This window comes from Martes martes (assembly GCF_963455335.1).
Source record: "Martes martes genome assembly, chromosome: 4".
Classification (NCBI taxonomy): domain Eukaryota; kingdom Metazoa; phylum Chordata; class Mammalia; order Carnivora; family Mustelidae; genus Martes; species Martes martes.
The window spans coordinates 176939833-176952599 of record NC_137891.1 but is presented as its reverse complement, the minus strand read 5'-3'; the positions used below and the strand labels follow the sequence as shown (position 1 = coordinate 176952599).

Here is a 12767-nt window from a genome sequence, read left to right as displayed (position 1 = left end):
CCCTAAGTTCATGTCTTGAGCACAGCGATTCTGTGCAAACTAGGGAGTCCCAGTTGAGGGAATACATTTAGGAAGCCCTGGATTAAATAAAGCTCAACAGTTTTCTTGATTGCAGAACTTGTCAGAGCCTTTAGTATGTTAACATACATCACGAGGCTCAGAGAAGGGACTCTAGCTTGCAGCTTCTTCCAAACTTACCTCCCCGTAGAACTCCTCATTTTTTTTAAGGAATAGTTTACAGACTTGTGTTCTCCAAGACTGGGGCTCCCGAAAACTCACTTAAGGGTGCTATAGCTTCATTTCTCTTTATCCATGTGCCGTTTGAGGCCCTATGATGCCAGGGGCCTGCCCTGTGGGAGGGGAAGGGGAACCTTGGTCTCAGAGACCACAAGTTAGGAGAGAATGAAAATGGGATGTTTTGAGAAAACCAGCCTTTTAACTAACTAGAAAATATTCCTGCTTCTTGAGCATCGTCTTGGCAATAGCATGCACCTGAAAAGGTTATTTTCCCCATTTTCCAGATGAGGAAACTGAGGCATAGAGGGGCTAGCACCCCATCCAGCTACTAAGAGATGGGACTGAGGTTCAAACCCAGGTCATTCTGGCTCCAAAGTTCATGGTCTTACCTTGTACAATGTCTTTCTGCCTCTGGACAAGTGACAGACCTGGGGGATAGGCAAAGGACTAACACAGTTGTACCCAACTGAGCCCCTCTCCTTGTCTTCGTGAAGGTGCCGCCTGGCGGATGGTCAACTCTCAGGTCCTGACCCGACAGAGGAGGGGCCCGGCTGCTGGCTTCGGACGGTCTCAGACTCGGCTCGGGGAAGACTCAGCAGCAGGAGATGGCAAATTCCAGAACCTAAGTAAGAGCTGCCTCATGTGCGTTCTAAGCCTAAGCCTGGGAGGCACCCTGGTGTCCAAGGCTCCCAGAAGCCAGGCTCTGAGTCTGCGCTCTGGGTCCCTTTGCAGAGCCAAGGGGAGGCCAGGCCTCCCAGAAAGACTCTCCGAGGCTCAGCATGGCCCAAGTGTGCCGCCACCCCCGTTAACACAGCTTTGCTGAGAGAGCTGCCGGGAGCCCACGTGCCCGCACCATCCCTCCACCTCTCCCCTTTCAAAGTCTGCCCAGCCCCGGGGCTGTTCTCAGCTCTAGTCTCTGGAGTCCTCTCAGGCACCAAATGCCAGGAAAACTAATAAGCAAGGGGAAAAGCGAGGAGCAGAGAGGCAGCCCCATCTGTCTGGGTCCCACCATCTGCTTCTTTCAGGATTCCCGAAGCTTCCTTTCTGCCTTTGCCCGATTTTGTCAGGTCCTTAAGTGTCCATGATTTGACCCTTTTGTGACCTGGCACTCATTCACGGGAATAGTTTTAACTCTCTGTGTCCTGAATGTGTGCATGTGTTTTGGTCCCTCCAAAGACAGCCTGACTGCTGCACTGGTCCCAATCCCTTCTTCCTTCATGCGCTCTCATGTTCAGTGAGGATCTCCTGCCTCCTTCTGTGCATGGCAAGAACATCAGAAGTCCCACCTGCCCACGAGGCCAGACACCCAGATCGTACTAAGTTTTTACCTGAGGGACTCGAAAGTCCTCACAGACATTGATGGGGTGAAAAAGAAACAGTGTGTGAGGGGTAGAAGAATGTGTAACTCCAGAATTAAAAAGCTCTGCCAGCTCTTTGGTCCCTCAGGGCCTCCCAAACTGGGGATGGTGACGGAGGGGGGGGGCCGGGGGGGAACGGGGGGGGGCCGGGGGGGCCGGGGGGGTGCGGGGGGGGGGTAGGGGCGGAGCTGCTGTAAGTCCTGAGGCAAGCGGGGCTTCCCGTCCAGAAGAAGTTTCTGGCTACCTTTTCATTTCCCCATAGTTCAGTTCTTGGTGGCCCATGGCTTCCCTCAAAATCACAAATCCCTTCTTTTCTTGTTTTTAATTAGTTAATTAATGAATTAATTAATTTTGAGAGAGAGAGAGAGAGCAAGCGGGACTCTTAGGGTAGAGCAGGGGCGTTATCTCTGGAAGACAAAGGCCCACGCGAGCAGGGGTCTAAACCCTGACCTTGCTCTCCCAGCCCACCCCCCACGTAGTGTGGATCTGGACCTTCACTCTCCTCGGGGGGATGAGAGGTGAGAGAGGGAGGGCCAGGGGAGCTCAGGCCTCACTGGCTTCATCGTCTGTTGTAGATGTGGAAGAAAGCCCCGCTGCACCCTTTGGTGAGACCATGTCCCCGGGCCGCGAGAAGTACGGTGCTTCCGAAGGTGAGTAGGCGGTCAGCCGACTCTGTCCTTAGTTAAGGTAGGGACAGTGGCTGACCCACTGGCCAAGAGAGTGTCTTCGCTCAACAAAGTCCTCAGTGGTTCATTTATTCCTCAAAACATCCCTGCGTGAGATTAATAGAAGAGTACCCTCAATCTAAAGATGTGGAAACTAAGACTCAGAGAAGTCAAGTGACTTGTCCAAGGTCACACAGCAAGTTAGTGACAACACCAGGCCTGGAATCAGACTTCCCGATTCCCAGCTGAGGGACCATTCTACCACCTAACTCTGCTCAGAAGCCTCCACAATGTGCCAGGGAAGGAAACTCAATGTCCCCCTCTCAGGGATGGGGGAGGGGCTGATATGAAGCCATCACCACCCCCCACGGGTAACCTTCCAGAAGACACCAGCAGCCACCGGCCACGGAAACTCGGAGGCCTATTTCTTACACGTGGACGTACGTATTTCATCCTTCCCCACACCACCTGGGCCAAGAGCAAGCCCACAGCCTAATGGTTAGCTTGGACCCCCAGGGATGGAGGCAGGCCCCTGCTCCTCTCCAGGCCTCTGTTTCCCCCCCGGGCAGGAAGCCCTTGGACAGGGTCCTCTGTCAGGCCCCAACTATCATTCTGTGGCTCTCCAGGTCCCCTGCGCAGTCTGGCCACCAATACCCTTTCTTCCTTCAAGACCTCAGACTCTCTCTTTGGATCCAGGTACGTGGGGTCTCCCCCCGAGGTAGGCCGTGCCTCCACCTGCTTCCCCGGGGCCGTTCCTGGCTTGGAAGGCGGAAAGCAGGCCCAATCTGACATTTAGACAAAAATGAACAATCTGAAGGGCATCGAGAAGGCCCCCTTACCCAGATACACCGCCTTCTGGTCTTCGCACTGTGGAAGGCCCCCGCCCCCACCACTGTGGTCTCTGTGCAGGTGCAACCCCCCCGGGAGAGCTAGCCTAAGCTTCTCTGGCCACTGGGCTGAACGAGAACACGCTGTCAGAGGAGGGTCCCAGAAAGAACCCTCACCTATTCCTCATCTAGGCTGCCGCTAACTCACTGAGTGACTCAGGAAGCACAAGCCCCCCTCCCTGGGCCTCAGTTTCCCCAACTGCCAAATGAGGAAGTTGGAGGAAACCATCTGTCACATCCCTTCTGGCCCCGACTTTTGGGGGCAGCTGAGCAGGTGCTGGGAGGGGGGGATGACCGGGGACGCCAGGGGACAGCTCTGGCCACTCTTCCCTACTTCCACCCACACAGGCTGAGTCTGAGCAAGTCCAGGCTGCTGACTCGGGCAGCCAAGGGCTTCCTGAACAAACCGCTGACCAAGGCTCCAGAGTCAAGCCCAGGGACCCAGAGTTTCGACTACATCCCATTGGTGAGTGCCCCAGACCCCAGACCTCAGCCTCCAACACTCCCTGAGGGGCCTTCCTGAGAGCCTCCTGTCCACCCTTCCCCCTTCCCAAAGGGAAGAAGACCGAGACCTTCCCCCCCAAGTAGGCAGCAGGGCAAGGGCCGGGGGCCCAAGAGTGCTGCTAGAGGCCAACGCCAGCATCACGAATATTCTTTGCAATCTGCTCTCTTGGCTTTAAAAATTCACAGGAATTTTGCGTTCTACTCCACCATCTATGTGTGTTTATTTTCCAATACATAAAAATAAGCCTTGAAATAGCTCACAAGCAAGTAAAATTAACACCACAGGAACACACACTGTGTTTAGCAAGTGACGCTGCAGACAGCCCAGCATGCTGTAGCAGGGTGAGAAGCCCAGGTCTGGAGGCGGGAGGCGGAGGGGGGCAGGTCTCTGCATTGAAGAGAAAGGGGGCCTGGCCCCACTGCACAGGAGGTCAGTGGGGCTTGGGGATCAGAGGGTGCTGGGAGAGGAGCCGCGGTGTGAGCGGCACCACACAGCCCCAGTCCCTATACCCCCAAGGCATAGTGTCACGTTGAATTTCCAAGGCTCCTGGGCCACAGAGCTCTGGGCTTGCTTAAGTGTTTGTGGAGCCGGGCACCGTGCTAGACCCTGGGAGACAACCTTGAACTGGATGCACAGAGTCCCTGAGCTCATGGGTCTCCGTGTCTAGTGGGGGCACGGACAAGGAACCAGACACTCCTGACACTTGGGTGCTGTGAGCGCAGAGGTCGGGTTTGGTGTGGTTAGATGTGGTGGCTGGAGGGGACACAGACTCCAGGCATTGGTCAGACCGAGACCTGAAGGGTGAGGAGTCGTGGTCAGCAGCGTGGAGAGGAGAGAACTTGAGGACCAGAGCACTGGGGGTCGGGGGCAGGGAGAGGGCAGGGAGAGTCAAGGATGAGCCAGTGCTCTGGAAATCGCTGATTCTAAGAGAAACTTGAAGTCACTGAGTTGATGGCTTCCAAAGAGCGCCATGGTTTATGCCTTACTAGAACCCCTCCAATGCAGGAAAGAGGAGAAGCAGGGGGCAGGGGAGGAGAGTGGAGGCAGCTGGTGGGTTGCAGAGCGGAGTAGAAAGTATACCCGTCGGTACTTGGAAACCGATCGGTGTGGAGGGAGGGACAGGGAGGTGAGCTGCCCTGAGTCTGCCGAACGGCAGTGGACGACCCCAGAGCCTGAGCGGGGCCGACCTACACAGGACAAGAGGCAGGTGTGGCGTAAAGAGGTTGGGTTGGGCCTGATCAGCCTGAAGTGCCCATGGGGTAAGCTCGGAGATGCTCGGTTGGCTGGAGTGTCCGGCAGATCTCCCAGGCGGGAGGGGCAGGCTGGGGGGATATGGGGGGATGAATGGGCAGGCTGTGTGGACCCAGGCTTTTGCACGGCCTGGGGCTCCACAGTCTAAAACGTTTGAGGCCCACTGAGGGGCTGCCCCACACACAGGTGTCTCTGCAGCTGGCCTCCGGAGCCTTCCTGCTCAACCAAGCCTTCTGCGAGGCCATCCACATCCCCATGGAGAAGCTCAAGTGGACCTCACCCTTCACCTGCCACCGAGTGTCCCTCACTGCCCGCCAGCCGGAGTCTAAGACCCCGAGTCCCCAAGGGTGCACCAGCCCCTCCGCGCGGCTCCCCTCCTGCGACAGCTTCTCCCCGGAGCCTCTGGCAGAGGGCAAGCCAGGCTGGGAGCCCAGGGCTGTGGTAGAACACACGGGGAAGCTGTGGGCCACCGTGGTGGCGCTGGCGTGGCTAGAGCACAGCTCGGCCTCCTACTTTGTGGAGTGGGAGCTGGTGGCCGCCAAAGCGAACTCATGGCTGGAGCAGCAGGAGGTACCCGAGGGCCGCACACGGGGCACGCTCAAGGCGGCTGCCCGCCAGCTGTTCGTGCTCCTGCGGCACTGGGACGAGAACCTGGAGTTCAACATGCTTTGCTATAACCCGAATTACGTGTAGTTGGGGTGGGAAGACCGGAGAGGGAGGGGACGGTGCGGGTCTGGCAGGGGGGAGCTTTTGTAGCTGTAGCCAATATACGGATTGCTAGAAAGAGCCCTGGAGTGGCAATCAGGAGACCTGAGTTCAATCCCAACTTTGCTACCACCTAGCTGTGCGATTGTAGGCCAGTTCCTACCCCCTGTCTGGGCCTCAGTTTCCCCACCTGTAAAATAAGTGCATGAGGTAAGGGAGGTTGGACGAGATCTCTAGAAGCTCCAAAGAATGCCCAGGCAGCCATGGGGTGGGGAGAGAGAAAATACAGCTTAAACCCCAGTTCTCTCTGGAGGATGGTCCCATGGGCAACGTCCCCCCAAATAAAAGGGTGGATGAGTGAACCCAAAGACTGCCAGTAACCAGACCTGCGAGCTCATGTCCAGGCACGGGAGACCACCTCTGCCCACTGCCTTGTCTCCGTGGTGACGGTCCGGCGCCCCGAAATCCTACTCACAAACCCACTGGAGAACCCCCCTTCCCAACATGCTACAAAGAGTCACTCGGGGGCCTTTTCCTGGGGCTTGGAAGCCCTAGTGTACGTCAGTTTGCAGACTGCCAGTGACCTCTAGTCTAAGAGGAGAAGGTGGGGAGGCCTAGGAGGGACACCTGCCGCTGAGGTATTAAAACCAAGCTTCAGTCTGTGCTAAAATAGTCCGAACAGAATAGACATGGTCACAGAAGCCAGTGGAGAAACCAGGCGACACCTTAAATAATTTGCACAGTTTCAGGAATTGAGCAAGGTGAACCCCGCTGGTGCTGAGGGGGGCGAGGGGGCCCCACGTCAGCTCTATTTTGGGACCCCGGGGGCCCTCTTTGCAACAAAGAACCAGGGCCTGGCTGCACGTTTGGGACCAGCAGCTTTAGCTGGGAGGGGGATTTATTCAAAGAAATGAAGGATGCTTGAATGGTCCAGCAGACAGCCCCTGGGGGCTTCCCCCCTCAAGCTCACCTGGACCCTGTGGTGACAGGCGCAGCCTCAGACTCCCTGGGGGCCCAGTCACCTCTGCCCTGAAGACCCCTCTGGAAGCCCAGCAGTCCAGGACCCCAGGCTGAACCCTCACACCCCCCCTCCAAGGCCTTAACATCTCTTCGCCAAGTGGTCCCTTTGGGCCCCAGGGCCCTGGCACAAAGCCAGTCCCTCTCCAGGAAGATCTGGAGATCTCCACAGAGCAAAGTGACCTCTGGGAGGACTGTGGGCTCTGGCACACGTCCCAGCCTCACGAAGCCTTGAGAAATGCCCGGTCTTCATCAGGGGCGGAGGGGGAGAGGGGCTCCAACAGAATGCCCTTTAGGTGTAGAGAAGAGGCAGCCTGGACAGGATGTGGTGTCCTGCTCCCCACACACTGGCCCGGAATTGGGGGCCCTTATCTGCCCTCCCACTGTGCTACGAAGTCTCCCAGGCGGGGCTTTCTCCACACCGGTCCTGCTGAGGCTCCAAAACCCTGGTGATCCAATCCCAAGGGAAAGGAAGGGGCCGGAGGCTTTGTATCAAGTCCGGTCTGCTGCTTGGCTGGCTGTCCTGCTTCAGAATCACCCTCTGGGGCGGAACCCAGCCGGGTAGCCACCATCACCGTGGCCACCAGGACCCCAGGTTGCACATGGATGACAGTCTGGGCTTTTGGCTTGAAATCAGTGCCACCGAGAGGGATAAGGGTTTTAGGCTGTCTTGCTCATGGCCTCAAGCAGGTGTGAGGACAGCCTTGTCCTCTCCCTATGCGACTCCCTGCACAAAAATAACACGGGCAGCCAGCAGCCCCAGCCTCAGGGTAAGGAGAAAAGGGTGTGACCTCCCTTCCTTGGCCCATCGTTAGTGGAAGTACCTATCAGACCGAGTGTGGGAACGCCTGGCATTCGTGTTTGGGCAAGTGGCTTCCCGTTGCCAGGTGCACTGGGGCTGGGAGGCTGCCCCTGTCCCAACGTTCCTAGATTCTGTGCCTCTGAGATGGTTCCCCCTTAGTGACCACGGACTTGCGCTCACCACCTGTGACCTTGAACCCGTTGCGTGTGCTTTCTGGGCCCCTCTCCTCTTACATGATGAGATTGGACCGAGCCATCCAGCTTCCCAAGCCACCTGATTCTGGGTCTCCAAGTGTGGACAACGAGCAGGTTCAAGGTGGCCCACTGTGGAACTGGAAGGAGTAACCGAGAACCCAGCACGGTGGTGGGTATACCACCCCCTTCTCCAGGAAATGTCCTTAGATCCTGCTCCGGGAGCAGCAGCTGGAACTCTGGACCACTGACCTCCACACCCCTCGGCTCCCCTGCCTAGCACCCAAAGCAGCAGAGCAACAAATCCTCATTGATATCAAATAACCCAAAGGCTTTGGTGGACGTCTGGATAAGAGACATTTTTTAAAGAACTTCAGACATATGAGATGACACACAGTCTCCAGAAACTGCCACCAGAACTGCCAAGCCCAAAGAGGAAGGGACTAGGTTTAAGGGAAAAATAACCTTTGGTAATTAGCACAGGCATTGAAGCTAAGGTGGTTCCAGAAATTATCAAGGAGGGACACATTGCTCCTGCAATTGGAATTAACTTGGATTAATCTGGATTTTTTTGTTCAACTAGCTCTTGCTTTCTAGGTGATGCAAGGAAACGTTTATGCCCTGCCTGAATGAAGGATCAGGAGAGTACCCTGATCTGCATCCTTCCTGCCCAGTGGCCCTCTCCAACAGAGGCGGGTCCCCAGTGGCAAGAACACTGAGGAGAGCTGGGAAATCTCAGTGCTGGTCTAAACTCCCATCGGTATGCTGTGTGGCTTCTGGCAAGTTGCTTGCTTTCTCTGGGCCCTGTTTCATCATCTGTAGAATGAAGAGGCTACACTCAATCAGCATTTCCAACACTATTCTTTGGTTGATATGTGAATCAGCAATTCATGAGAAGCAGTCCTGCAGGCAAATATGTTGGGGAAACCCAAGGAAAACAGATTTCTTTAGGTCAAGACAGACTCGGAGTCATGAATATGTAAATGTGTATTGTCAGTCTCCCATGAGGTGATTCAGAAGGCTGCTCTCCCCAGGGTTATTCAGCTGGGAAAACACTGGTCTAGATCTCCCTGAGGGATCTTCAGGCGCTGACATTCAAAGAGCCTTTATTGAGAGCCTCCCGCATGCCAGGCATCCCGGGGCAGCAGAGTGAGCACCACATCGGCTGGGGTTCCTGTCCTTTCAGAGCTTGGTGAGAAGCATCAGCAGCAAGTCTGCTCCGTGAACCATTACCCCCCTCCCTGGCATGCCGGGGAGGGCATGTCTTTGCCTGCTGCTTCCCCAACCTCTGAACCTGCCATATGTCGGGGTGGCCTCAGACTGAGCTGCCCGGGCATCCTTGACACTAGAGGCCAGCCCCTGAGCTTTTGAACACCGGTGGTGTGATAGAGTGGTTCCCACAGCAGCGTGGGACCCTGGCCCGAGCACCTGCCGTAGGCTTCCCTGCCCCAGGGTTTGGGGTAGGGGGGAGTCCCTGCCACAAAGTGTCCCTAGGGTCCAACCTCCCGCCACACACAGGGCAGCGCCGTCCCTCTGGGACCACCTCAGCTGAGATCAACTCCAGATCCCAGGAAACTGGGCCCCACACTTAGGCAGATTTGCACTGGATTTGAAAATAAGCGTTTTCTCCATCTGTCCCCTGCTTGAGGACAGAACAAACAACATCCTCTGTCCTCTGCTGTTGTGACCGGGGAAATAGAGTCGAGAGTTCTAAAACTACCTGCTGTGGGTTGGAGAGGGGTGCACCTGCTCGCTACGAGGGGAACCTCCTGTCTCCCTTGGCAGGGACCCCCACTGAAAGGAAGTGAGGAAAGGAGTCTCCCTGGATCTTCACCACCCTTCACCGGCCCCACTAGAACCCACCACACAAGGACCTGCTCGTGTAGGGTACAAAGGCTGCTTTTCACTACATGTGTCTCAGAACCTCTCCCAAGTGGTCCCCAGACACAAATGCTTCTGCATCCTTCCTGCAAAGGGAGAGATCAGGGCTTTGCTACCCCAGGAATGGGCTGTGTGTTCACTGCCGTGACATTTGCAAGATTTCTTTTTCACCAATCTAGCAGGGATGAGGGAGATCAACCCCCCACCACCATGGGCGCATCCCTCAGCGGGAGCATGCCCCCCAGCATCATATAAAAATAAGCAGGGCAGGGGATATATGTGGTATTTCACAGCTGGAACATCTGATCTGCAGAGACAGGTCCTAAAATCAGGACCTTGGCAGCATCTCCCAGCCAGGCTCCCCAGTACTCCCTACCATGGAGCTCCCTGACCTGCGTGTTCACCCTTCACCCTCCCCCGACCCTGCCTGTTGACGTTGACCTCTAAACGGCCTCCCAGATCACCTGACAAAGCGGGATTCCTCCTGTTCATGCTGCAAACCTTGGCTTGTGGCCAGCTGACGTGAGCTTCCAGCCGCTTCCCACGGCAAAGCACCTTGCCTCCATGCGGTCGAACGTAGCAACACACGCGGTATAGTTTCACCATTTGCCCCGGTGGCTTTGGCTCAAGCGGCATGGCTGGTGCTTGTCCCCCTCGGAGCCTTAAGTGCCTACAACATGCCACCTTGTTCCCTTGCCTACTCACCTGTAATGTCCTTACAGTGCCTGTGACACTTGCCGTTCTTAAAATACCTGCCGCCTTTTCCCATTGGCCAGTCCCATGGACACCGCGAGAGTCCTGGATGGCAGCCGTCTTCTATCCACCGACAATGAGCAAACCACACCCGGGGGCTGTATGACCATGTCTGGTTTCAAAGGAATGGCTTATTTGTCATTGGTGGCTACTGTTCTCTTAGAAGTGTTTAGCTCGTAAAAACTAATGAACCTGATGATATGATAAAATGGTACTTGTGTCTGCTCTTTTGTTCTCAAAACCACTACTTGGCTTTCAAACTAGTGGTTCAGTGGTCTGTCTGCCTTGCTCAGTGTGCTCACATCTGTCTCGGTTTGGGACTCCCCACTCCGGTGACCCACCGTCCCTATCTGCCTGGTACTGAGGTGCAGGACAATCTCGGGATATGGGACTTTGATTTTTAAAATTGGAACAATCCCGGGAAAATCGGAACAAGTTGGTCATGGTGGTTCCCCCAGAAGCAGAGCTTGAGATAAGGATTCAGTGCAGAGTGTATTTGTGTGATCCCCAGAAACATGCTGAGACAAGTGAGGAAGTAAAAGGGCAACACGAAGGACACCAGTAAAGGGAAGGTTACAGCTATGAGGTGGACTTTGATCCCACTGGAAACGAGAGTAGACGCCCATCTCCAGTGTGCTCCAGCTCCACTCTGCCACTGGTTGAGAGTCACTCCCAAGAAATGCCATTCACTCCTTAGCACTTCTGGCCTGCCACAGGCGCCCCGGCCCGGCTCACTTCTGCAGTAGAGAAAGCCACTAGTCAGAGAAGTACAGGTACTGGCAGGTGTCCAGTCCAGGAGCTCCAGGACCTGAACCAGCTGTGGGGGCATGCCTGCACCCAGACAGCACCTGTCACCACAGCTCTGCCCGGCTGCTTCCCACATTTCATATTTCTCTCCGAAGCAATTAGTGGTCACAAAATATATTTATTTGAAAATCATCAACAGCTGCCATTTTGTCTTACAACCCATACAAACTGCCCCCAAAAGCAAACCTAAGTCATTTGGAAATCCTTTAGCAGCTTACCTTGTTTCCTCACACCGTGCGTCATCCCTCTGCAGCCTTCGGGGAGAACAGGCGACTAAAATAGGAATCCCCAATAGACCCAAATCATTGCTGTGATGTGCTAACTGCCCTAATAGGAACCATTTGAGGCTCCAACAGGCTGTGACTGACGAGGCCAACAGAAATACTGCATACTGGCGTGGCCCTCATGGATGACTCTCAGCTAGGTAATGGGCCTTCGCTGAGCTAGACAAGCCTTTTCTCTGACCTCCCACTGCAGCTCTAGGCTGCTGGGGGACCGAAAATTCCTTTAACACCTCACTCACCTATGAACAGGCACAAACTCCATCTTTATAAGAAAACTGCTTCTTTGCTTTCTTCTCCAGTTGCGCATTCTATAAAATTCTATAAAAGCCACCGTGTGTGTGTGTGTGTGTGTGTGTCCTGGTGGGGTGGCAACAAGGATCTCTTAGCCCCTTGTGCTATGAAAAACATACTCAGGAAAGCAGACCCTCGACCCTGGGATTCTCTCCAGGAACTCTGCGGAAGGAGAGAATGAAGGGAGCCCAGTGGTTCAGGTCTTGGGTTTCCTGGGTCTTCTGTCCTGTGGTTGCCAGTTCCCTCCAAGGCACTGCTGGTCTCCTGGGAACCCGAGCTTCCTTGTTCAAAATGGGGAGAAAACAGTATGTTGAGTCCTAGCCCAGCTCTGCCAAGCTCTCTTGTTCTGCCATCCAGCAGTAACTACCCTCCTTCTCATCTGAGCCTCACTTAGAGTCTCCCAATGGTGAGGCCCTTCTGGAAGCATCCAGACCACCCACATGAAGTCTAGCTACTCCAGATCCAGGGCTGGAGAAAGAGAGGGACACATCCCCTTTGATATAATGAGACTAGGTCATCTGTTGAGAGGAGGTCCTCTCCTGGCCTGGGGGGAAATGGGGCCCTGGATGCTCAGAGCTCCCACGCCCCCAGTAAGACCTGGGATAGGCAAGGAGACTTGTCTATGATGCTCTCTTAGCCACTCCAAGTAGAACTGACCACCCCCTACACTCCTCTTAAGCTCCAAGATCTTTCAGGATGCAGATATGGACCCTCCCAGGCACTGATTCAGTTCCTGCCTATCCTTCATTCCGGCTTCTGAATCTGGGGCTTCCAGAGAGCCAGAACTGGGACTGTTTGCACAAAGGCCTTGGCGCCCAGAGTTTGCGGTGCCGTTCTGATGCCTTCCGGCAGAGGGCGCTGTGGGCGTGCACTGCCTTCCAGGTCTGGGCCTGCAGAGACATTTGGGGAAAGAGGAGCGGCGCGGCAGGGATGAAGGGACGCTTCAGAAGCTATTCCTGTCCCCTGTCAACAGCCTTTTTTCCCTGCTAAAAATGGGTGATTCGTGATGGCTAGGAAGCCCACTGAAAGGCTGTGCCGGTCACGTACTCACCCGTGAGTCCAGGCACTGGGCTCGCTCCCCTGGAACTGGAAAGGAGGTGACCACTTGGGCCTTCCCTGCTCTGCCCACTCCT

General features: G+C 55.3%; 1 protein-coding gene across 1 annotated transcript in view; it reads left to right on the top strand.

Moving 5' to 3' along the window:
- The window catches only part of VWA5B1 (von Willebrand factor A domain containing 5B1), a gene marked incomplete at both ends in the record, with an annotated part of 38760 nt that extends 33164 nt beyond the window's left edge, over positions 1-5596 (top strand). Inside the window, 5 exons of the mRNA XM_080799938.1 lie at positions 732-845; positions 2171-2245; positions 2887-2956; positions 3496-3613; positions 5090-5596. Of these exons, the coding sequence (XP_080656064.1) occupies positions 732-845; positions 2171-2245; positions 2887-2956; positions 3496-3613; positions 5090-5596 (884 nt within the window). The remainder of the gene's footprint in view (positions 1-731; positions 846-2170; positions 2246-2886; positions 2957-3495; positions 3614-5089) is intronic.
- Between the last annotated feature and the right edge of the window lie 7171 nt (positions 5597-12767).